Genomic DNA, 26,186 nt, shown 5'->3' on the forward strand with positions numbered 1-26,186 from the left:
GATGTTGTCAATGGTGTTTAGGGAAAGAAACCCACTGTAGGACTCTCTAGAGGATGTTCTTTTATTGATCGCAGAACATGCAGCTACAGGAACCCGGATAGATTCGTGTGCAACCTACCTACGGCTCTGTGAGGTACTTAAATTCACAAAACAACTTTTTTCCCTAACAAAGCCAATAGTAAAATGCCATTTTGATGGCATTTGTCACCTATGTCCTCTGATTAAGACTCTGTACGCTGAGTGGGATGTTAGTTGTGCCATGTCAATCCTTTGCACGTATGACTTCAATGGTTGCCTGCATTGTCTACATGCTTCGTTCTGTTGTGACACCCATCTCTTGTTGTGTCCCATCTACTGCTAATCCTCTCGTGTAAGGCATCCAATCACCGGACTGCTCTGTCCTCTGGAAGGTCCGTTTAGATGTTTCTGATCTAAGCACCGTTTCCATTGATCAATAAATGCAAAGAGGAAATTCAATGCTAAAAGGCTATGAAGTACGATGAATATCTCGTGATTGTAATTTCTCTGTCATGGTTCAAGAGATAGTAAGCAAAGCTTCCCCAGGGAAGTTGACACAGAAAGAGAGGCAGGTGCTGTTTTTAATGGATATTTGAAGGAAGGAGCACATTGAAATGGGCAGAACTGGCGGGCTTACTGCAGAATTGTGAATTGTTGTAATACATTTCGAATAAAGGTATGGTGTGAGAGGTGGGGTCAACAAAGAGGGGCTGGGGTTTCTAGGTACTGGCTTGAAGCTAGGGGTCAATATGTACATTCCAGCAGGGGTATGGGAGGGTTGGAGGGAGAGAGGTGCTGTCTGTCTTTGAGATATACAAGAACAAGGCTTAACGCCTATGATGTGGGATTTAAAGTTCGCAGTGGCGGTGTCATTCTAACGCAGTAAGAATAACCATGAGGTGGAAGGTGAGAGTGTAGAGTTTGAGAGAGGGAAGAATGGAGATGGGGAAGTTAAGATTGTAGTCCTGGAGTAAATTAAGACAAGTGCAGAACTGAAGATCGATTGCTGGAAGGGTTTGAATAAAACATAATTACTGGCATTGCTCTGAGCAGCCCTCCCAACTATCGTTTGTTCTTCAGTCTGCTCTGCCATTTCAGAAGGGGAAATACCAAATGCAAACCAGGCTTCAACCCAACCCAAAAGGGTAGTCCTTCCTGAACTGGCCACTTGCCCTGTGCACTAAACCAAACACGTTTCAGCCTCACTGGTCATCCTCAATGAGGTGTAGCTTGAGTATGTAGGCAGCAAACCCAGGACCCACTTCTAGACATGCATGTTCTACTAAGGACTTCACTACTACCTTTGGGGTGGAAACAAGCCTGATTCTTACGTGATCGTTCCACTCGTGTAATGGCATGGCAGGCTGAAAAACGATGGTCTCTCTCTGCAAGGCTGCCCAGAGCAGTCACACTGGCCATGACTCATTCACACCCTTTCCGGCCGTCACTGTTCAGTTTGAGAAAACTCCCACCAGTGGGACGTGTATATGCAGACGTGCTTCTCCAGTTTGCTTTGCCTAGAGACCCAAGCTGCGAGGCAATGATTACGCTCTATGACGATGAAACATATCAGGGGTTCACTCCCTGCTGGACTGCCTATTTTAGTGTGAAACCGAGCAGGGCACATGCTCCAAAATTGGAATTGGAGCAAGAAGTGATGTCAGAAAATGTCAAGTCACTTTAAGTTTTGTAAACAGGAATGTGCCTGGCCTCTTGGGTTAAACTTATTTGCTTCCCAGCAGAAAAGGTTTCCTCCGTTGACACACAGTAGTAGTCTGCGTAGAAACGGACAACGGTGGAGGAATTGCTATACACCAAAGTATATAGTAGTGTTAACAAACTACTGCACATTTCCTCCGCTAACTCCTTGATCATTCACTTTTATTTTGAACAAATGAGAACAGAGGCTTCCATTGATTTTCTGCTTGTCCTGCCTTTAAACTTTTGTCATTTTGAATTTTTGTAAGGTCCTTGTGGCATTGTGCCTTTACAAGTGTAAACCTACAAGTACCCGAATGCAAAGGGTTGTGGGTTTGAAAGCCAGGTGTGGCTGAACAGCTGACACCTGACTCAAGACAAATTAAGATCTCTGAAAACTATGCTACTCCGTTAAAGACTACAACACATACTTAAGGGGCTGTGTAATTTTCTCTACTCGTAGTAATTTTTTGACACGGCAGCCTGCTGTTATGCACAATGAGATTATATCTGCAGTGTATGTAGGGGAGGACTGGTCCAAGAAGACCCCCCCTCGCCTACGCTTTCTCCCCAGGTGAGGACTATGGCTCTCTTGGGCGTCCCCTCATGCCACCCGGGCCCAGGTGGTGGAGGGTTCACCCACTGGAGACATTGCCCGCACGTATTAATTGCCCACATGTATTAAAATTTAGCTAGGCCTAGAAACCATTTTGTCTGGTAAAGATGGTGTGAGCTCAGCGCACTGTAGCGCGGCCCCCACCCTTGGAGGGTTTCAGTCATCCTTGTTGCCGCAGCACCCTGGCAGATCCGCTGCGAGCACGTTCCCACGAACAAGACGGACATGAGCTAGTGTAATACACTAACATTGTAACAGTTCACCTCCCGCAGTGTATCATCGCTCCCAGCATGACCCGGCCAGCAGGGCAAATGAAAAGAACAGTAAAATGGTCGTTAGATGACAGACAATCTTTGTATATTAATGTTGAGACTACTTGCAAAGGATGCTTTTCTTCCATAAAATCCCTTATATTACAAAAGCCTGTAAGATGTATAATTACAAGAAATCATGCTCCCATGATATAAGCGATGGTGAGCCTATACCATTGCAGTTGGGTGCTAATAATAAAGGAACGCACCAGGAATCTGTTTGTTACGTGTATGACTGGAAAACTTACACCCCATGGGCTCGCGCCATAACTGAACTAATGCTGCTAGAGGACACAAGAAAACGAATGTAACCATACAAAGGGCCCATGTGAAGAATGCACGAGAAGGCGCATGTCATGTGTGCATGTCTAGGCCCCACATGCGCCACCACCGTCACGAACAAGTGGCGGGTTACTTTCTATGTTCTCCACCAATCCTAACTCTACCTCACTTACTGCAAATATATATGCATATAACTAAATACTGTACTTGTTAAAACATAATGGGCCTCATTAGGACCCAGGCGGACTTCGCGGTGCTAAATGCACCGCGAAGCATGGCGGAAAGCCGCCGATAGCGCCATGGGGGTTGGCGGATTTACCGCCCCATTCCGACCTCGGCGGAGCGGTAAATCCCCAATCCCCATTCTGCCCTTCCCCATTCCCATTTTTGCCCCATAGGGTATAATGGGAGTGGGGAAGGAGTTAATTACGCCACCGTAAAATACGGTGGCGTAATTAACAACGAGGTCCCGTAGCGCCATGGTTTTCTCCGCCTGGTAAAACCAGGCGGAAAAGGCCGCCATGGCGCTACGGGAACTCGTAGTATGGCGGAGAGGTACGCCATGCACTACGCTGGCGTAACACCCTCTCCGCCAGGGTCCTAATGAGGCCCAATGTATGAAAAAGGTGCTCGGACTGGGTATAATCAAGACACATCCAGCAAAGTTTAAATGCATGTTTTGTAATGTTTTGAATAAGTATTATAAGAGTGTTCAAATGTTTGTGATGTCTTTACCTAAATCGGCAACACACGAGGGAGATACCTTTGTGAAATACGTGCAAGGCCATTCCCCCTCCCACCCTACGAAGGCTGCCAAGGCATGAGAGCAGAGACCGCGCCGCGCTGCGTTACCTCCCCCAACCAGACTGGAGTCGCTTCAAAGATTTGTAACCCCCTCTGTAGCACCCAAGGCCACCACCTGCCACATGCATTATTTACAGCACAGCAGTAAACCTCTGCCTGAACACACGCGCCCCCTCGTAAACCTCACAACCCACCGGACCATCTCAGACTTATGGCCCTGTGCAATCAAGACACCCAACACTTTGACAACACACAGCGGAACATCCATAACAACTTCTAACAAGGCAGAAAGACATGTACCGCCCGTCCCAGGCCCTGAAGCTTAGCCCCTCAACCTATGGCCCCGGTCAACAGGACACTGGTAACCATGCCCTGACGTATTACCTCCTGTCCCCTCACAAGGTGCATTCCTCCTGTGTTGCATTAACCTGTTGTATAACCTATTGAAAGATTTACTAAAGAAGATAATATCAAAATGCCTGAATGACTGCGGTGTGCATGGCCTAGGGCTAATAAGTCAGGAAAAGACATTCATCTCTGCCACTGGCCGCGATGGCCCCACAACACCGCCTGGATGAACTCTGCCACCCTGCCAGGCCCAGCCCAACCCACGAGGCTGACCAGTGACGTCTTCCAGCCCAAGCCAACCACATCACAGCAGCACCTATAGTTAGTCGTCGCCACCCAATCCCCATGAACTTGTGCCCCCTATAGTGTGTAGGTTCTTATGACGTTTTTTGTAAATATATACGCCTGTCTTTGCTATTGTCAGACAGAGCGCTCTCGGAGTTTGCAGAGTCCTTTGCATGCCCTATTCTGATTGATAAACTCCCATTTACGCTCACCCGCACTCTGTCTTGGCCTTATTCCCATTTTGGGAGAGTCCTTCATTGTCTCTCATTGCGGGGAGGATCTTGCTGTTTGGGGACGCTTGCCTTCAGTGGTGACCCCGATAGCGTGATATTATTTCTTCCTAAACTCGTTATAACCGTCCCCTTTTGGCACGAGAATCTCCGGTCGAAAAGGGATACGCACGGTGAGCCGGCTCCGGGAGGCTGCCCGCCAACGGCGACCGGTACACTAAGAAGTGCGCACTCAATAGAGAAAGGGTACGGGATCCCGGTTGAAAAATCCCCTTTGAGTACCGCTCGCCGGAGTCGGGGCTGACTGTTGAGCTGACGGCGACACTGCCTGGACGGACCCAGTTTCGGAGACTATCGGTTCAAGACGGGCACGTGAGTACTGAGTGTGAGCGATTGTAAAGGGAGCGGGGAGAGAAGTGTAGGACAGGGAACGAAAAGGGGGTACGAAGATATACTAAAGATTATTCTAAAATTTCCTTTCTTTTTCTTTGCATATGGCCATTAGGATTACGAGGTGAATAAGAGATAGAAGTGACGGGAACCTAGCTCCGAAAGGGGGTGGAAGGCGGCGCCGCATAGTGCTATATTGACTAGTACTGGGAATATATGACGAAGTGAAATACAAGATAAAAGTGTTCAGCAAAAGGGGGCACTGAGAATATATTAGTGATCGCTATTACTTCTTTCTTTAGGGGTAGGGGGGAGAATAAAAAAAAAAAAAAAACAGAATTAGCACGGACTAGGGAGAAAAGTAAGGGAAAAAGGGTCCTACTAGAAGGGGGAGAGCAGGTTAAAAAAAAAAAAAACACAAATATATGTATATGCGCATCCATTTATCTAAGTAAGACAGACAGGGACAGCCGGCTAGGGAGGAAAGGGAGGGCAGCTCGAATGGTGAATTGAATGCTACCAAGAGGTGTGTGCACCTCGTATGTGTCAGAGGACGACTTTGATGTTGCGAATGTGTAAAACGGCTATAAATGTATAATTGTTAAATGGTCATGGTAAGTGTGACCGGATAAAACTTTTTGAAGACAACGTTGATACAGTGACGTGAGTGGGTGCCTTTTCATTTCCGGGTTGATATTGTCAAAAGAAATGATGGGTTGCTCTTGTATGTGTCCCCCAAAGAGAACAAAGTAGAAATTGTGTACAGTCAGTTTTGTATTGTGCAGTCAAGGGAGGGAGAGCCCAACCGAGCATAACATTGAATGTGAAGTAGAATACGAAAAATAATATTGATACTACATTCACATTGTAGTTGCAGACACACAGAGACACATAAGCACTAGGAGGGCACAGAGATGGGGGCTGAAACACCCTTATCACATATTTGTAAAAGTCTTCCAGGGTACGCGGAGCGGATTAAGAAATATCACGACCAATGGGTAACTGAGTTGAAGGGAGAGGGGCTACCCCAGATATGGCCAGAGGGAGGGTCATTTGATAAAAGCGTTCTGGATATGGTGGTCACATGCATTTTCTTGAAGTATAAAGGAAAACAGTTGCAAAATAGGAGGGAAATAATAGATCTCTGGAGGTTGTTTGAAGAGATACCACCGCCTAAAGCACCAGCATTAAATCCTGATCTCCCATCCACTACAGACAATCCACTGATGATACAGAAAGATATCAAAGAATTGTCAAGTATAGCGCCACCAATAGAGGTAATAAGTTTGTACCCGATATTAAAAAAGCCTGTACCCGCAGAAGGATACAGTGATCCAACGTATGTACCTCCCCCGACAACTACTACACCCCACCGGCCCACTGCACCCCCACCATATGAAAGTACAGGGGAGCGAGGTCAGGCGAGTACACAAAGGGTGGACATAGAGAAACTCACAGATGATTTACAGTCAAGACTCTCAATAGCAAAAGATGAGCTCTCAAGGATAAAAGACATGTGCGGACAAACAGCACTTAATGCGACTAGATCAGGGCGCACGTCTAGAGCGCCACGCGAGACAAGAAGACCAGAAGAGGGGTGGAAGAAAGGTGAGATACTGTTCAGAATTGAAGAAGAACCAACCCGAATAATTGAAATAGAGACACGTGAGGGAGATCCTGACAATGATGAAAGGCCTATGGGGGATAGAGAGGAATTACTATGCGATATAAGGGACGAGTTAGAAGAAAGTGACAGGTTGAGCATGGCTATGGGAGGGGGAAGCAAAGGGGGGGATGGCACATGTTCAGTGAGAACACTGGACGATGAGTGGTCGGGACGACTAAGGAACAGAGTGGGGAAAATGGCATCACTAGAGACATCAGCACCCACATCGGGTCCGGGTGCCATAACGAAAGGAAAGCTACAGCTCCCGTTGATACACAGAGGAGGAGGGAGACCTAACTATATCCCATGGGCACAAATGGACAAAGCCAACTTATTAAAGCTATTGCCCCCGTTATCAGGAGGGGCAAGTAAGTGGATATACGCCTTTGAAAAACATACTGCTGGGGTACCCCTAGCTGTAGGAGATGTGAAAAGTCTGCTCGTATCAGCGGTGGGCGATCAGGCTGAAAGAGTATGGGTTAAAGCCGGTTTCCCAGGAGTTACGTTAGATTGTGACCGCCATGATGGGGCCTCCTTTAACACAGTGCGAGCTAGGGTATGGGACACCTTACGCGAAACATTTCCAGATACACCTGACTTACAGTCCGTGATGCAGTGTACAATGAATGACGGGGAGGAGGCTATGGATTACATTTTTCGGGTCCAAGAGATGTGGAGAGCGGAAACGGGCACGCCTTGGTATCAATCGACCTCTTTATTTTACTTCATTATAAAAAGAGGGCTCCCAAAGGAAGTGCAGAAAGCGCTCGACAAGATAGCAGGTATTGAAGCAAAGGGATGGCCAGAAATTCAGAGCATAATAGTACACCATTGTAAACGAATAAAGGAAAGGGAGAGGGAGGTAGCTCAGAAAAGATTGGCAGACGAAGCAAAGTTAGTACAGACAAAATTGGTGAAGGTCGCAGCGGCAGTAGCCGCACTCCCACACAGAAGGAAGGGAGACGATGAGGAGGAGGGGCTGATAGCAATACAAGGAAGGATGGCAGCTAATTGGGCGGGAGCAGGACAGCGGCAGTGGAATGAGCAAGAGCAAGGTGGAGGTCCGCAGTGGCAAGAGTGGACCCCTCGAGGGGGACAAGGTGGGTACAGGGGCCGAAGAGGAGGCGGAACAGGGTATGGGGGAATGGGAGGAAATGGATGGCAGGGCCCTAGAGGTGCACAAGGAAGTTGCTGGAACTGCGGGCGATGGGGGCACTATTCTAGAGAGTGCAGAAGCAGACCCAATAACGGGTTCCAAGAGGTAGAACAATATGGCCATCCCCACCCGGGAAGCCCATATGGCCTCCCAATGGGACAACAACAACTAAGAAACCCAAGCCAAGGTAATGCCGGCCAGCAACAGGGACCCCAGTATAGAACACAGAACCACCCACAAAACATGCAAAACAACGACAGTATGCAATATACACCAAGCAACCCTTTCGCGACAGCAGCAAACGGGGCCCCCGCACCAGCACCTTACAACGGCATGTCAGTGGTCTCAGGTAACGTATTCAATGAAGGGGGGGCGATGAGACACCCCGCATAGGACAGCCCACAGAGAACACTTGCGTGTCCAGTTCTATCTACCACCCACAGTGCAGCAGAGGAACCATTGGTAGGGGCGCAGATAGGAGACAGGCAGTTTGTATTTATGGTTGATTCGGGAGCGGAGAAATCATGTGTCAGGGAGGGCCGGTTCCCGTTATCTAACAGGAAGTTAGAGACGCAGGGGTTCTCTGGGGCTGTAATTGAAGTTCCTTACACAGAAGTTTTGGATGTAACCGTAGGGGGCAAGACTGTAAAGGCACCCTTACTGTATTATGAACAGTCCCCGATAAATTTGCTGGGGAGGGACCTTATGAGTAAACTTAACATGACCATATCATTTACCGAAGGAGGAATAGTGTGTTCTACACCCGGGATATGCCCCTTGCGTGCAATGTTGGTAGTGCAAGCCTACACAACCACACAGGAAATACGAGGGCTGCCACAGAATGAAGAGATGTTTATTGAAGGGCTAAAGACTTTGGCCCTTATAGTTCCAGAGCTAAAAAGCATGGATTGGAGGATTCCAGCAGAGTTCCTCTTCCGCCCCATAGTGTGTCCAAACGCAGCACCAGGATCAGTGGTGTCGTTGGATTTGCACGCTGTGCAGGTATCAACGAAACGGATCGCTGTGATTGGAATGGACAGAGAAGGATGTGAGTGGCGCACAGTGCTGTGTACAAACGCCAACCTCGCCCTACGCGAGGTAACAGATGAGGATCTCTTTTCAGACACAGAAGCAGATGGTGAGATAGTAATGGAAATAGCGATGCCCTGTGACATTTTGATCCAAGCCAGAGAGATCCCCGTCCAATTGATGGCAGTGGTAGGAACACCACCGTCATTTTTTGATGACGACATGAGGCTAGTACCAAATAATTTATGGACAACAGGCCCCCATGATGTAGGGCTGTTGCATGGAGTACAACCTGTGATAATAAAACTAAAACAAGGAGCTATCTTACCCCGAGTCAAACAGTATCCATTGTCCCGTGAGGCTGAAGAAGGGATAAAAGAAACGATAAATGCACTACTAGTACAAGGGATAATAGTGCCTTCAAACTCCCCATGTAACACATGTATTTATCCAATCAAAAAAGCGAAAGGGGGATCTTGGAGGATGATACAGGACTTACGCCCCCTCAATGATGTAATCCAGAAAGAGTTCCCTCTAGTCCCGAACCCTGCATCAATACTATGCAGTATCCCAAAAGCAGCATCACATTTTACAGTAGTGGACTTGAAAAACGCATTTTTCTCAATACCCCTGGCTGAAGAGAGTAGATACCTTACAGCGTTCACACTGGGGGGAAAAAGATATGAGCACTGCAGACTGCCACAGGGATACTGTGAGAGCCCGAGCATATTCAACCGCATATTGCATGAAGACTTGGGAAACCTATCAGTAGAGAGTACGATTATTCAGTACGTGGATGATTTATTGGTGTGTGCACAAGACGAAGCAACATGTAGAAAAGATTCAACAACGCTCCTGACTTTACTAGCCAACAAAGGATACAAGGTAGACAAGGAGAAGCTACAGTATTGCCTGACTGAGGTCCTATACCTGGGACAGCTCATATCAAAAGACGGAAAGAGAATAATTCCTGACAGGGTGGAGGCAATAAGGTCAGTAGGAGAGCCCGCGACAGTGAAAGATATGCAGAAATTTTTGGGGATGTGCAATTATTGCCGAGCATGGATACTAGATTATGCAGCATACACCAGGCCCCTCCTACAAGCACTCGAAGCACAACAGGAGAATGAAAAAATAAAATGGTCAGAAGAAATGAGCATATCGTTTCAATCACTGAAAGAGCTAATTTCAAGCGCTCCAGTACTAGCAAACCCTGATTATGGACGCAAATTTTACCTATTTTCCCATTGCAAGGGAACACTTATGACAGCGGTACTGACACAAAAAACATCCTTAGGACACAAGCCCCTGGCTTACTATAGTGGTACTTTGGATGCCGTGATGCAGGGTCATTTCGCGTGCGAACAATCGCTCGCAGCAGCCGCATTCGCGATTGAGAAAAGTGCCACAATAGTAATGGGGTGCCCTGTGACATTGTTTGTGGAACACTCATTATTTGCAATACTTGAAAGATCAAAAAGCACACTGACCACACAGCGGGCAACAGCATACGAGATTATATTGTCCAGCGCCAACATCCATATAGTGAGATGTAAAACAGTGAACCCCGCCACATTCATTACAGAAGCGTGCACATTAGAGGATATGCAAAATCACGACTGCGCAACCCACACAGGAGAAGGAGGGGAGGACACAGTGGTGTGTGAAAACGCTCTCAGCGAGGGGGAAGTGTACTTTGTGGATGGGTCCGCATCAATTGATATGGACACGGGAGAAAAACACGTTGGCATGGCGGTAGTGAGATTAGAGGAAGGTGAGTTTGAAACACTAGTACAGTACCGCCTCCCGTCGCATTACTCTGCACAGGCAGCAGAACTGATTGCGCTCATAGAAGCACTACACGCAGCAAAGGGCTGTGCAGTAACAATATACACAGATTCAGCTTACATGACGACGACAGTACATGGAGGTCTAGCAAGATGGGGCCGTAGGGGATTCAGACGGGCAGACGGAACACCAGTGCAGCATGCAGTATTGTTAAAAGAATTAATTGAGGCCCTACAAAACCCTACTGCTGTAGCAATAGTGAAGTGCCAGGCCCATACATCCAACACAGACGTTGTGTCTTTAGGGAACGCGGCAGCGGACGCTGCCGCCAAGGAGGCTTCCTATTTTCAGAAATACGACAGGTGAGTTCATGATCAAGAACACAACAACCGAAGAACTGTCAGAAGGGTACAACATGATGTCCTTATCACAAATACTAGAATTGCAGGAAGGAGCTAGTGCAGAAGAAAAATTGACGTGGACAAAACGGGGATGCAGCCAATCAGGAACAGACCTATTATGGCGGCAAAATAACTCAGGGAAAGTGGTAATGCCACTACAGTTACTAGAAGTAGCATTTCAACAGCTACACTTCCCTGCACATAATACCAAACAACACATCGCAGCAGAAATACAGGAAGAATGGTTTGTGCCCTGTCTCCAGGAGCATGTGTCTCGATTAGCACTGGAATGTACAACATGCCAAATGTACAACTCAGGAATGACATTACGCACACTCCGGGGAACAATTCCAAAACCCATTGGCCCCTTCAGAGAACTGCATATAGATTATGCAGACATGGGGGAAAGGTGTAATGGCGCGCGGTACATGATCGTGGTTGTGTGCCCATTTTCAAGGTGGGTGGAAGCGGGACCATGTGCGCGACCTGATGCCAAAAGCGCCGCCAAGTTCCTAGTAAGGGAAGTGTTCCCGCGCTGGGGAATTTGTGACGTGATTCGCTCAGACAACGGCTCTCACTTTGTGAATGAACTTTTCAAGGAAGTGACCACATTACTGGGTATAAAACATAAATTGTGTTCGATTTATCATCCCCAAAGTAATGGCGTAGTGGAAAAGATGAACGGCCTGTTAAAGAGCAGGTTATCAAAACTATGCTTCTCATTGAAGAAAAATTGGATTTACTGTCTACCCCTGGCGCTATTTGAATTAAGAAATCAGCCAAGCAAAGACCACCATTTGTCCCCGCACGAGATTGTGACTGGGAGGAGAATGAATACAGCACACTCTCCACTGCGCGAACACTCAGATGCTCACAGAAGTGCCGCAATATTGGGAGACGAGTTTACAGACTATTTACGAAAATTGACAAGAGCAGCGCGCGCCATATCAAAACAACTCTCCCCACCCTTCACTAGAGAAGAGGGAAACGTAACAGGATCTGTCACAGAGCCAGAGCAACAGCTACAGCTGATGCCAGGTGACTCAATTTATGTTAGAAGCTTTGTGCGTCGGTGGAATGCACCACGATTCCATGGCCCATACGAAGTAATATTCTGCACACCCACGGCAGTGAAGGTGAAGGGCTTGAGGTACTGGGTGCATTTGACCGACGTACGGAAAGCATACAGCAATGTACAAGAGGAGATAGATGAGGAGGCACAGACAACAGCAAACGATGCAAATGAGTAGGATGTCTAAATATCAACTTGCGTGTGTGTGTGTGCGTCAGCACTGGACTAGAATGGAATAATGACTGACAAGGATATTCCAAAAAAAAAAAAAAAAAAATATGTGTGTGTGCTTTCTTTTTTTATCTTGTTGAGTGGTATGTAATTAATGAAATAATAATATTATAGCTTGTATATACCCTTGTCTGTGAATACCCCTCCCCCGCATCCCCACCCGCTTCCATTCCCCGTCAAATGTATTGGCACAGATGGTGCCAGCAAAACGTGTACATGCATGCACTTAATGCACTTTTATATCTCAAACAGGAGCTTCCATGGCATCTAACGGGCAGCCTGCAACGGATAGAATTAGTAGAATGAGAGAATTAGTATATGAGAGATGTAGATATTCGTATGAGTGTGGATTATCAGTATGCATCACATTGTTTTTTATGATAATGTTTGGCTTGGTTACATATTGGTTTATAGCGTTCATCTCTATCGAGATGTACGAGGGGGGAGGGAGTAACAACACTACTGGACCAATTAACAGTACCACCGGGCCCAATGCAACTGCAGGTGTCAAGACCAGGGAAGGTGATTTTTTGATATGGGACGGAACTAAACTTGTGTGGGGGTATCATACCACACCATCCAGTGTTGTGACCTCACAAAGAGAAAAGCCACAAGGTGGAATGCAGAGCAACACAGTGTCTCCACCAGGGGTATCCAATTACAATGCCCACAGTCTCAATGACCGAAACCCGTCTGCCATATCATGGTTGTATAACACCCCCACCAGCCAGCTTGCCCCCATCCCAAAAAACAATCTGCCAGATAACGTCAGGAAAGAAGACGAAAAGCTACTAGCAATGCACGAAATATTATATGATGAATGGGCCAAGGGGGGCGGGAATGAGAAAGGGGGGTCTAGTTTGTCCACTGCCCAGGGGGTTGGGAAGTACATAAGTAACAAGAACAACAGACGAAAGAGAGAAGCAGGGAGGAGGAAGTATGATGAGTACTATGGGCTAGGTCTAGATAAGATGGAAGACCCACGACACCCCCATCAAACAAATAAGTGGTATGCAGACATGAGTGCCACAGCTAAACAGACAACAAACGAGAGCTGTTATGTCTGTTCCCTCATCCCCCATGCATCAGGTACACCCAAAGTGTTGTTACCCAAAGAGTTGCCTATTGTGGATGCCCAATGTCTCCTTCATCTCACGCTGTGCAGGATTAAGAACACCTTCCAGGCACACGAAGTGACTTTTCAAATGCTGCAGAACGAGAAAACGTGTTACCCAAAAACGGCAGGAGTGGTATGTTTGAAAGAACCATTTTTTGTGATAGAAGGGACACTTTTTTCTGACAACAAGCGGAAGGATGAAGAAGTACTGTGCAAAGCGGAAGCACTAAGAGGTGTGGCACCGGATAAATTGCAGTGGATAGAGGAAACATGTACACCAGTATGGAGAGAACACATTTCAAAACTAACTTGGGTAACTGCCATTGAAAAGCCGTTCAAACTGCAGAGCGAAATGGACTATAAACTGTGCTTTAAAGGAGAAGGGAGAACCCCCATGGGAACAAACAAGAACTGCAACAAGACCCTCACCATCCCAGACCTAAGGAAAGGGACAGCGGCCCTGATGGACACGTACTGGGTGTGCGGCAAACAGGCATACCTACACCTCCCCCAGTCATGGAGTGGCAGCTGCTCAATGGCCACTCTGCACTCAGCCCTAATGGTGATACCAGAAAGCCACGTCGATGGGACACAGGAACGCATGCAGAGTGTGGCTCAACCAACTGCAGAGACACAAATATATGTCCTGTCGTCTGGAAGCAAGGGAGAAGTGCTGACCCGTAACAGACGAGCATCAAATTACATATCAAAGGCATCATCAGAACTATTGGCTCAGATCCCAGACAAGTATCGATTATTCAGCTCAGCAGAAACATTTTTTGCCTCACTCGTCTCAAGTGTCCAAGCAAGGGCAAACGCAAAATGGCTCCAGATAACACGCTGGGAATTAATTCAGCTGGCAAACGACACTGAAGAAGGATTCAATATAATCAAAGTGGAACTAAGAGCTTTACGACTAATGACCATGCAAAACAGGTATGTCCTGGACCTGTTGACGGCGATGGACGGTGGTGTTTGCCGAAAAATAGGAAGTGCCTGCTGCACTTTCGTACCTTCTGAAGACGCAGAGAATGGCTCCCTGTCCCATGTGATCGAAGCAGTCCACAACCTAGGAGAAAAAATGAAAATGGAAGGTGGAGCAGAAGCGAGTACATGGTTCGACAACATCTTCTCCTGGGTTCCCTCATGGCTTGGAACAACTGTGAAATTTTTAATACCAGCTGTTGTGTTCCTCCTTCTACTTTTTTGCCTGTGCCAGGTGGGTCTTCGAGTTTGTGCTAACGCAGTACTAAATGGTGCAGTGATGATGGTGACAATGGGCAACTCACACGGTACAATAAAAACGATGCAAGAAGCACAAGTACAAACAGGGATAGATAACTCGCCCAGGTACCAACTGGTGCCTATATACCACGATAAAGATATTGTAGATAAGTTGTGGCACACCACCATCAAAGAGCCCCGTATGCTAGAATGGTATGAGGAAGTTTGGGTAGATTTAGAAGGAGATGGTGGGTGCATATATCTAATGTGTACCCCAGATGAATACGCCCGGAGAGGTGAGAGCTTAAGGGGGGTGTGCAGAGCATGGATGCCCATCAAAGGAACTCCTGCATGGGATGAGGCGGTGATGGACGAGGCAGAATGTAGGAGGATAGAAGATTTAAAGAACTCGTTACTTTAGTAACGAAAGGGGGGAAATGTAGGGGAGGACTGGTCCAAGAAGACCCCCCCTCGCCTACGCTTTCTCCCCAGGTGAGGACTATGGCTCTCTTGGGCGTCCCCTCATGCCACCCGGGCCCAGGTGGTGGAGGGTTCACCCACTGGAGACATTGCCCGCACGTATTAATTGCCCACATGTATTAAAATTTAGCTAGGCCTAGAAACCATTTTGTCTGGTAAAGATGGTGTGAGCTCAGCGCACTGTAGCGCGGCCCCCACCCTTGGAGGGTTTCAGTCATCCTTGTTGCCGCAGCACCCTGGCAGATCCGCTGCGAGCACGTTCCCACGAACAAGACGGACATGAGCTAGTGTAATACACTAACATTGTAACAGTTCACCTCCCGCAGTGTATCATCGCTCCCAGCATGACCCGGCCAGCAGGCCTAGGCAAATGAAAAGAACAGTAAAATGGTCGTTAGATGACAGACAATCTTTGTATATTAATGTTGAGACTACTTGCAAAGGATGCTTTTCTTCCATAAAATCCCTTATATTACAAAAGCCTGTAAGATGTATAATTACAAGAAATCATGCTCCCATGATATAAGCGATGGTGAGCCTATACCATTGCAGTTGGGTGCTAATAATAAAGGAACGCACCAGGAATCTGTTTGTTACGTGTATGACTGGAAAACTTACACCCCATGGGCTCGCGCCATAACTGAACTAATGCTGCTAGAGGACACAAGAAAACGAATGTAACCATACAAAGGGCCCATGTGAAGAATGCACGAGAAGGCGCATGTCATGTGTGCATGTCTAGGCCCCACATGCGCCACCACCGTCACGAACAAGTGGCGGGTTACTTTCTATGTTCTCCACCAATCCTAACTCTACCTCACTTACTGCAAATATATATGCATATAACTAAATACTGTACTTGTTAAAACATAATGTATGAAAAAGGTGCTCGGACTGGGTATAATCAAGACACATCCAGCAAAGTTTAAATGCATGTTTTGTAATGTTTTGAATAAGTATTATAAGAGTGTTCAAATGTTTGTGATGTCTTTACCTAAATCGGCAACACACGAGGGAGATACCTTTGTGAAATACGTGCAAGGCCATTCCCCCTCCCACCCTACGAAGGCTGCCAAGGCATGAGAGCAGAGACCGCGCCGCGCTGCGTTACCTCCCCCAACCAGACTGGAGTCGCTTCAAAGATTTGTAACCCCCTCTGTAGCACCCAAGGCCACCACCTGCCACATGCATTATTTACAGCACAGCAGTAAACCTCTGCCTGAACACACGCGCCCCCTCGTAAACCTCACAACCCACCGGACCATCTCAGACTTATGGCCCTGTGCAATCAAGACACCCAACACTTTGACAACACACAGCGGAACATCCATAACAACTTCTAACAAGGCAGAAAGACATGTACCGCCCATCCCAGGCCCTGAAGCTTAGCCCCTCAACCTATGGCCCCGGTCAACAGGACACTGGTAACCATGCCCTGACGTATTACCTCCTGTCCCCTCACAAGGTGCATTCCTCCTGTGTTGCATTAACCTGTTGTATAACCTATTGAAAGATTTACTAAAGAAGATAATATCAAAATGCCTGAATGACTGCCGTGTGCATGGCCTAGGGCTAATAAGTCAGGAAAAGACATTCATCTCTGCCACTGGCCGCGATGGCCCCACAACACCGCCTGGATGAACTCTGCCACCCTGCCAGGCCCAGCCCAACCCACGAGGCTGACCAGTGACGTCTTCCAGCCCAAGCCAACCACATCACAGCAGCACCTATAGTTAGTCGTCGCCACCCAATCCCCATGAACTTGTGCCCCCTATAGTGTGTAGGTTCTTATGACGTTTTTTGTAAATATATACGCCTGTCTTTGCTATTGTCAGACAGAGCGCTCTCGGAGTTTGCAGAGTCCTTTGCATGCCCTATTCTGATTGATAAACTCCCATTTACGCTCACCCGCACTCTGTCTTGGCCTTATTCCCATTTTGGGAGAGTCCTTCATTGTCTCTCATTGCGGGGAGGATCGTGCTGTTTGGGGACGCTTGCCTTCATGTATCATAACAAGTACATGTCAACCATGCAATCAATCATCATGGAAATGTTATCGACCTCTTTGAATATCACCATCATCATATAATATTTATTTCTGTAAAAAAATACCATTATATCAAGCAATAAGATACACAATAACAATCAATGAACTGTAATTTATAAAAGCAGAAAACAGCAGTTCATTCCACACAGTATTGCAGAGCTAAGCAGTGTAACAAGTGAATATCACTGTGACACCAATGCACAGTGAGTTTAGGAATTCATTTTCCTAATTGCTAACGCCGACCTCAAAAAAGTCAGTAGTGTCCAAAAGATCAGGGGCGCAGGGGGGGGGGATCAGCTAACAAGATGAAAAGCATTGTTTGTCCCCATTGGTAACCATGTAAATAACGTAATAAAAGAATGAAAGTGTCTTTACGAACATGATCACATGTTGGACAGAAAAATAACAGATGTAAAAGATCTTCCGGGGCATTATTGCACAGATCGTAAATGACATTATCGGAGTCACCAGAAGCAATCTTTCCGTGACAGACTTTAGGGGAAGACGACTAAAGCGGGCTCTGGTAATCAGACAGCGTTCATTTAGGAGCTGTGAACCCAACCAGCTTTTTTGGGGAGCATTCGCATATCATATGATTTGTATTTTATTGATGTATTCTTGAATGTGTGTGTGGGGGTCTTTACTGCGGGCAAATGGGGTCTCTGGCCTTAACATGCAGCTAACTGTTTTTGTTTCGAACTAACATTGACAGCATGTTAGCATGCGATTTTGCCGGTTATCTGCTCCACAGGCTCCCGCCCCCACCACCTTCGTCAAGTGGTCTTTACATGCCCCAAGTCCCCGCTGTACAAATAGCAGAGGGACTTCCTCCACTCACTTGTTCCCTCGACCTGTGCCCTGGTGCCAATCATGATTTGCATACGATATTTCCCCTGTTGTAATGACATGCTAGACTATACATTTATGTTTTGTGGGATTGCCCAGGTCAATGCCAGTGGTTATGATGCCTGCAAAACCAGGCAGAAAGATTTCAGGCATGTAAATATGGCATTTACATTTCTTGCTCTGCCAAAAGGGCGCGCCAACGAGCTGAAAGGGAGGCGCGGGAGTGAAAGGTAAGGGAGGTGTGTGAGGATACACCTAAAGAAGATTTCCTGTATAGAGCCTTACACCTCCCACAAGCATCTCCAAAGTTCTAGAGGAGGGGTCAAATGGGAAGGCGGGGTAATACTGAAGAGGGAAGGTTGGCTGGATTGACAAAAGGCATGGTGGCAGGAGTGCGTAAGGTTAGAGGGGAAATCAGAGTTGCAGTGTAAGGAGACATGGGTTATTAGCAGTTTGGCAGTGCAGGAAAAGTGGCAGTAAAAGTGGCGGTAATTCTATTACCAGCCCCTTTTTCCACACCGCCGAACTACTAGTTTGCAGGTGAGGGGTACCTGATTTACCTCCAGCGAAGAGCGGGGGTAAATTGAGCCCTCACTGGCAAAAAAACGCTGGTATTACCGGCACCGTAAATACCAGTGCCGGTAATACCAGCAATTCCCCCCATAGAGTCGTCTGGGAACCCAGGGAATGGGGAATGACCGCCGTTGCTGGCACCTGCAATATCCCGGTGTAATATTCCGGTAGCACCGGCATATCAGGTGCCGGCAACGGTAGGTCAATTTGCCGGAATCCCACCGGAATTACCGGCGAGATACAGGTAATGTACCCCATGGTTTGATGATGAGTTAGAAGTTGCGGTGCAGAGTGGGAAAGCTACCTGGACAGAGAGATCCCATGGAAACACTCTAATGGGTTTATCCTAAAAATCCTTGCGCTCCTACCCCACAAAGAAGAGATGGAAAGCACCTAGGGTAAGAAGAGAGACAGAGGGGGGCTAGACATTAAACTCCTGGAGGCAGAGCTCGAGCACATTTGTAAAATTGGTTAAACCTAAGGTGTCGTTTTCTTTTTCTTGCTTAACATGTGACTGAAACAAAAACCCGCTTCCGGCCTTTTCACGCAACAGTGATTTCCCACAGTTGTACAGTATTCTCGCCCCTTTGATCTGTAGTCGTTAGGCAGCAGAGACCACAGTATGAAAATGCTCACTGGGCTGTGTCGCCAGAGGCAGGCTGAAAGCGGCCATTGTCTTCCATTGAGACGCGCCATGAGTGTCTCAGATGGACTTTTGGCTTCGCTTCAAGTCCTTTGTGCTTTAATAGACTGGCTGGTGGTAAGGCCCGCAAATGTATTTCCCTGCGCGCTTCACACAATACCTCGTATCCAATTTAGGAACTAGAAGCACAGGGCACTTTCTGTGAACATGTCTGGCTCCATGAGCGCCTAAAAAATCAATTTGGGACATGTTCCTTTTATTATTGTTCTTCTAGGGAGCGTTTAATATTATTTAAATCAAGGGTTTATTAACATTTTCGTCGACATGCACCCATCATGCTTTATTAACTCAGTTCGACTGTGTTTTATTTAAACCTCATTCCTTAATTTTCATAATTTCATGTTTGATAAGATTTGTAACTCTTTATATTCTGTGGATGGTTCTCATTGCCGGAGGAGTTGCCATGTTGAAGAAAGTCATCACACTGAGTGTAACCTTTTGGCCAGATAACTATGGAGCGAAATGCTGTGAGTGGCCTGAAGGTAACCAATGGTTTTTCACCAGTCTTGGGCCAGTAACTTGATAGCCCCCTGGCGACTGACCTTTCATTCAAAATCTCGAGTTCATGGCACGCTCCTGGAAAGCCATTTCGCTGATGTATTTTAGATATCGCACCACCCAGTCGAACATTGACGCCCCGTCTTGGATTCCAAGCGTCTTGGTCTCATTTCTTGTCATACTGGAACGGTAAGAGGTCTTAGCCTTGAAAGGCACACGTGCACCTGGGCCCTCTTGAATGGTGTCCTCATGAGTCAAAGCAGAAGTGTAGGGGCTGTAACCAAAAGTCAGTGGCTGAATGGGTAGGCTTTATGATACTGGAGTCAGTCTGTATTATCTTTCTATGGGTATTTCTTTCTCCAGTACTTATCTGTATTCTCATTTTATTTTCAGAATGAAGGAAATACTTTTGGGCTTTTTCAGCAACCTTGATTATTAACGCACTGGATGAACTTTCGTAGCAGCTCCAGAAACAAAGAGAAGCAGTTTCCGACCCAGAGGCATTGTTGCTGGTGGAAATGCCAAATAACCTGACAATAGAAAATTCGTTTAAGTCCAAACAGGAGCTTCTCTGTTTCAATGACTCCTCTCACCATGGAAACGGGTTTGGGTCAGACTCGCCTACCTCGATGGACGCATCGCCGTGCAATGGCGACTTACATTCCAGCTCTTGCAGCCCTTCGGACTCATACAGCAAGCCCCTCTGTAATGGGGCATCCCCAAAGAAGGCGCAGTACAACAGTGACGAACCTTGTGAAATCAAGTTTGTGCCATCAGAGAAGGAGTACTTGTGTGGGTGGGGTGCCTTCACACCCACATTCTTACAGTATTTCAACACGCCCAAAGGAGTGTTGTTTTTTCTCTGTGTGGCCTCCTTTTTGCAGGGAATGATCGTCAACGGCTTCATTAACACGGTCATCACCTCTATAGAGCGGCGGTTTGACCTTCGCAGCTACCACAGCGGCCTGATCGCCAGTTCCTATGACATAGCCGCATGTGTCTGTTTGACTTTTGTCAGCTACTTTGGGGGCAATGGACACAAACCGCAGTGGCTAGGTTGGGGGGCTCTGATCATGGGCATTGGCTCAGTGGTATTTTCACTACCCCATTTTATGACTAGCCAATATGAGGTGCACTTCTCGGAACAGTCAGGTGTATGCCACTCTAACCAGACATTTACCTGCGCGGAGGGCGCATCAAGTCTTTCCAACTACAGATTCCTCTTCATGTTTGGGCAGTTTCTTCATGGTGTTGGAGCTACACCGCTCTACACACTGGGAGTGACGTACTTAGATGAAAATGTGAAGTCCAACTATTCTCCTGTCTACATAGGTAAGTAGTGTGGCCTATTGTGTGACAAAGACCTCATTTTGTCATCAGACTGAATAGAAAGTCGCTAAATGCAAACTCGCTGACTAACCTGGTGGAGTACATTTTAAGATGGTTGGTGTTTAATTATAAATGTTTTAAAATAATAGGGTCTGCCTCATTATGTTTGTTATATTTATCCTTCTGCATGTGTTGGTCTGTTGGCTAATCTCCCCTTTCCTACCTCCTCGCCTCTAACCATTTTCTTTACTATCCACAAGCTAAGGCCTGGCGAGACCCTGGTGAGGTGCCGTAAAACCACTACAGTGGTGATGGGTGCAGTATAAATATTGCATAAAATATTTACGCCACATTCATGCACTTGTCAGGTTGTCCAACTGCAAGCCTCGTGGGCCGGAAACATTTTGGATTTTCAAAATACCCCTCATTAATATTCATGAGATGAATTTGCATACAATGATTCTAAATGTATGGAATTTTTTTCTCAGGAATATTAATGAGGGATATCCTGAAAATCCATCAGGATTCCGGCCCTCGAGCCCTGGAGTTGGACAAACAAAGCGGTTTTGACATTTTGGGGAAGCTCCCTCGAAGACATGAAGTATCTTTCATTTACTAGATCTCCTCTATTAGATCACTTAGGTGCGTTCCCCTGTTAAGAAAACACAATTGTAAAACACAATTTCAAATGTTGGAACATTCCCGCAAGTTCTCTGTGTCATTTAGAGTAGAAGCAACACACAAAAATAAGCACCAACAAAGCCAATAGATTTTGGCTGCCATATGTCAGCAGGTGCAGCCAGAAATGCTCCAATAAATTTCACGAAATGACCAATGGACAGAAATAAAGTTCAGAGCCTTGCAAGTGATAACAATCATTCAAGTGCTGAACAGACAAAAGGCGCAAATACTTCAAAAATGGGGCAAAGCAAACAGCCTCATTATAAATTTGCTGGTATCCTGGTGGGAAATCCGCCAGTATACCGGCAAATGATATTACTGTTTCCGGCACTCGATCCGGCGGCATTACTGCTGGATTATGAGTACCAGAGTGACAGTGTTAATCCCCATTCATGAAGTCCCATAGTACTCCATGAGGGGATTTGCCATCATCACCGGCACCAGCAATACTGGTATTGCTGGTAATAACACCAATTTCTGCTGGTAGGGCACATGCCTTGCCTCCAGCTCTTAGGTGTAATTGTAATGGGTTATTTATAACAGGCTTAATACCCAGAGGCTTTTAAGAGTGGACCTGGGGATCGTACTTGTGTTAATCTGCATCCTCTTGCTTCTAAGACGAGCGCGTTGCCCCTGAGCTATCCAAACTGTAGTTGGCCGGTCCGGTATTAAAGTGCCAGTCAAGGCTGGAGCATCTTGCACTATTCATTTAACTTTCACAAAATCACTCTTAGGGAGATTTCTTTCGGCCATTTTTCAATATTGATTGACAGGGTGTTTCCTTTGAGTTCATGACTCTTTAAGTGGTAGACTATCTAAAGCAGCCAAAGCAATCCTTCTGATAATGGGAGCTGGTGTAAAGGTGCAATCATTACACAATAAGGGATAGTCCACAAAATATACCTGTACAAATATATTGTTTTGATAACGTTGTGCATGTGATTTACCTGCAAACCATAAAGGTAAGTACACAATGAAATAACTTTTCAGAATATGGTTAAAAATATAAAAAGTGCTCTCAGAAACCCTTATAATGTCCACAAAAGTTGTAGCATTCTGTGGACTTTTCAGGAGGTCTTACAAACATAATTATCCCGGGTCCCAAAGCTTAGTCTCTCGGCCCATAGGCTACAGTGAGCCAATGCTATCCTATGGAGGTAAGTAAGGGTGTGCAAACAGGGTTCTGAAAGCAATTTTGACCAAAAGAAGATGCTCCATGAAGTTGAGGGGCCTCCCCAGGGACAGTTCAGTTCAAGAGGTCAACTCACCAGCCCCTAGGGCAGGAGCTCGAGTGATGACAATACTATCAAGAAAGCTCAGTCATGTTTCAGTTCTGGTTAGCTACCACAGCACGGGAGCACTACAGCTATGCAAGAATAGGACAAACCCACACAGGTGAGTTAGAATACCCCCAAATGAAGATCCCAGCAAATAAATGAAGACCAAAGTTGTTATGTTCTCCAAAGTGTTAATTGCATGGTGGGGACAGGCACGAATTGCAGTTGTGTGCAAATAGTTGCCATCCATGCAATTTGCCTCATTTCTTCTATCTCCCATCTCCTTTCCTCCATACCTGTGGGATAGTCTGTTGTTCTGGACGAGACAGGAACACTTTTTGGTAGCATCCCATAACATTGTCCTTTTTAATTTGTATGCATCACCAGCATGCGTATAGCTCTAGATAGATGGATAGATAGCCCCGCATCCCTGAGCCCCGCCCAGTGCATCGCCACCACTCCTTTTATTCGTGTGGTTGGCATCGGATGCGCATTGCATCCATAGGGGATTTTTTTCTTCAACCTGCTCTTGTCCTTCAACTTTTCTTCCTGCCTTGGTTCTCTGGTCATTTTCTTTTCATCCGCTTATGCCGGAGCGTAAGGGCTTTGTGTCATGTGTCTTCTGTGCACGTCAGTACGTGGAGGCAGTCCATCACAATCTTTGCCTCGAGTGTCTAGGCCCAGATCATCTGTGGTATTTGTGCTTCTATTGCTATTTCCTCTCGGTCCAGGCACTCGAAAGAAGACTCTTCAGGTGGGAGAAGGTCTTCCATGGTGTTCCTCCGGTCCACCTAAAGGAATTCATTGAGGTGAAAAGAAACCACCTGGTGAGTACCCTTGTTTTCAGAGGGTGATGCCTTCCCGGGGTCATCCAGTTCAGAGAGGAGTCGTCCTGACTGTAGCATCACCAGGGCGTGCTCTGTGTTGCCCCACTTGGGGACTAAACTGGATACTGGAGTCCGCTCCGAGGTTCCCACCTTGGGGGCTATAGGTACTGGGGTCACCCCCAAGGGCCCCTTGAGAGGGGCTAAGATGTCTACCAGGAAAGCAGAGGATCCCGTTCTGAGCATATAAAACCGAATTATCATCCGAGGTTCCCCTCAAACGGGCTAAACATTGTACCAGCCATGCTGAGAAAGCAACACGGAAGGAGGCTAATCCAAAGTCCACATCTACCGGCTTAGCCGAGGAGCCCTAAAAAAGCTCCTAAATAATGTCCAGAACCACAATGGCTCCGGGCTAGTCTGTGACATACATTACCACAGAATGGCTCAAAATGGCGGCTCCTCAGGTGTGAACGACGTCGGCCATTTTGTCTATCCTTCAGCTGAGAAATGTTTGGATACCAGGCCCAAGTCTTTGCTGTCTGCATCCTTGCGGAGAGGCCCTTACAGTCCAAGAGAGGATTGGACTCTGCATACGAGAACACCATTACCACCGACAGTCTCTCTTCCTCCTACCTCGGCACTGTTACACTACATCGATCCGTGGTTCGGCGGACCCTCTTGCCAGTCAGTATCAACTGAATCCTCCAGGCAAAATCCATTCAGCAGGCCGATTCCAGCTCCACAGCCAAAGCAATCCTCAGAGGATGCATTTTTCAGTCGTTTCCAAAACCTGATGCATTCAGACCTGGTAAAGACCTACTCCAAGGACCTCTTTCAGAACGTTCCCCAGGCCATGAGAACCTTCGGGGGCAGTGGAAGCACTGCCTCCAGCTTCTCCTCCTCAACTGCTGGTTGAACGACCCCCTGAGCCAAAGAAGTCCTAGCCTGCACCACATGCTCTGAGCTTGTCGCGTTCTGCTGAAAGTCCCGCCGATAAGGGTGCAGTGGATGTGCATGAGAAAGAGGAAGAGTCGCCTTCGTCAATCAGGGCATTTCATGACTGTGTGATTGATCCTGTGACTTATTTTGATATCCCGACACCAGAACCTCCTACCTTACAGGTTTTGTCAGGGAAACTTGCTCTAAAAACAGGAACGTCCAGACCTTTTCCTTCAGCAGGATATCTTGGCTGAGGTAAGAAAAGTGTGGGAAGAATTGCACATGCGCCAACACCTGAAAAAAATAGACACTCGCTACAGGCTTCAAGCGTCTGAGGAAATTCTTCTAACCACATGGTGGCAGCAGCTACTCTTCATGCAAAGTCTTTGATATCTTCCTCTTCATCTTCACAAGTCTTGTCAAAGGAAGACAAGATTTTAGAGGGCGATGGGAAAAAAGTGTTTGCAAAAGCAGCCCTCCAACTCTGTCAAGCAAATGCAGATCCGGTTCTGGCGTCGGTCAACCTAAAACTGTGGAAGGAGCTCTTGGAATTCGAGCAGTTAATTCCCCAGGGCAAACTTGACCATTTCAAGACTGCTCTATAAGATGCCATGGTTCTGGGTTAAGATTTATTAGAAACAACACAACAGCCCATCATATGGGTACTTCGGCGCGTAGTCTCGTGATTGGCTTGAATGTCACCCGACAAGCTTGGCTCCATGTGACCAAAATCACAAAGGAAGTCAAAAAGAAGATTCTGGACCTTCCTTATGAGAGTAAAAGGCTTTTCCACAGCAAAACCGATGATGAGCTTGTCAAGACCACAGCGAGTACTGTGACTGCAAAATTGCTATCCGTCCTCACAAAAGTACCAGCAGCAAAATCTTCTTACCCCCTGATGTCGGACTTTCGTTCTAGATCTGGACGCATTTCTATACATCTGGAGGCTTGGCAGACCATCATAAAGGATCCTTGGGTCCTGTTGGTAACCCGTTCGGATTTCAGTCTTCCTCTCCCACCAGTTCCCCCTTCACACCCTCCACTGACAAAGACAGGATCTCACACTCTCAGTTGGGAAGTTAAAAAACTGTTGGACTCAAGGGCAATAGAACCGTTCCTTCCAGAGAAAGTGGTCCGGGGCTTCTACTCCTGCATACTTACAGAGCTGAAATCCAACTAGGCTGACCTGCGCTCTATCTTAGACCTGTCTGAATTCAATCTCCATATTCACCAGGAAAGATTCAAGATGATCACACCTGCACAGATCCGCTCGTCACTGGTAAAGGAAGAGTGGCTCTGTGTAGTGGATCTTCAGGATGC

General features: G+C 46.8%; 1 protein-coding gene across 2 annotated transcripts in view; it reads left to right on the plus strand.

Moving 5' to 3' along the window:
- The window catches only part of SLCO4A1 (solute carrier organic anion transporter family member 4A1), a 948,198-nt gene that overhangs the window by 128,936 nt on the left and 793,076 nt on the right, over positions 1-26,186 (plus strand). For both annotated transcript variants that reach the window (XM_069650753.1, XM_069650755.1), the window contains exon 2: positions 20,207-21,145. In XM_069650753.1, the coding sequence (XP_069506854.1) occupies positions 20,332-21,145 (814 nt within the window). In that variant the 5' untranslated portion in view covers positions 20,207-20,331. The remainder of the gene's footprint in view (positions 1-20,206; positions 21,146-26,186) is intronic.

This window comes from Ambystoma mexicanum, chromosome 3p (assembly GCF_040938575.1).
Source record: "Ambystoma mexicanum isolate Mex_15411 chromosome 3p, UKY_AmexF1_1, whole genome shotgun sequence".
Lineage (NCBI taxonomy): Eukaryota > Metazoa > Chordata > Amphibia > Caudata > Ambystomatidae > Ambystoma > Ambystoma mexicanum.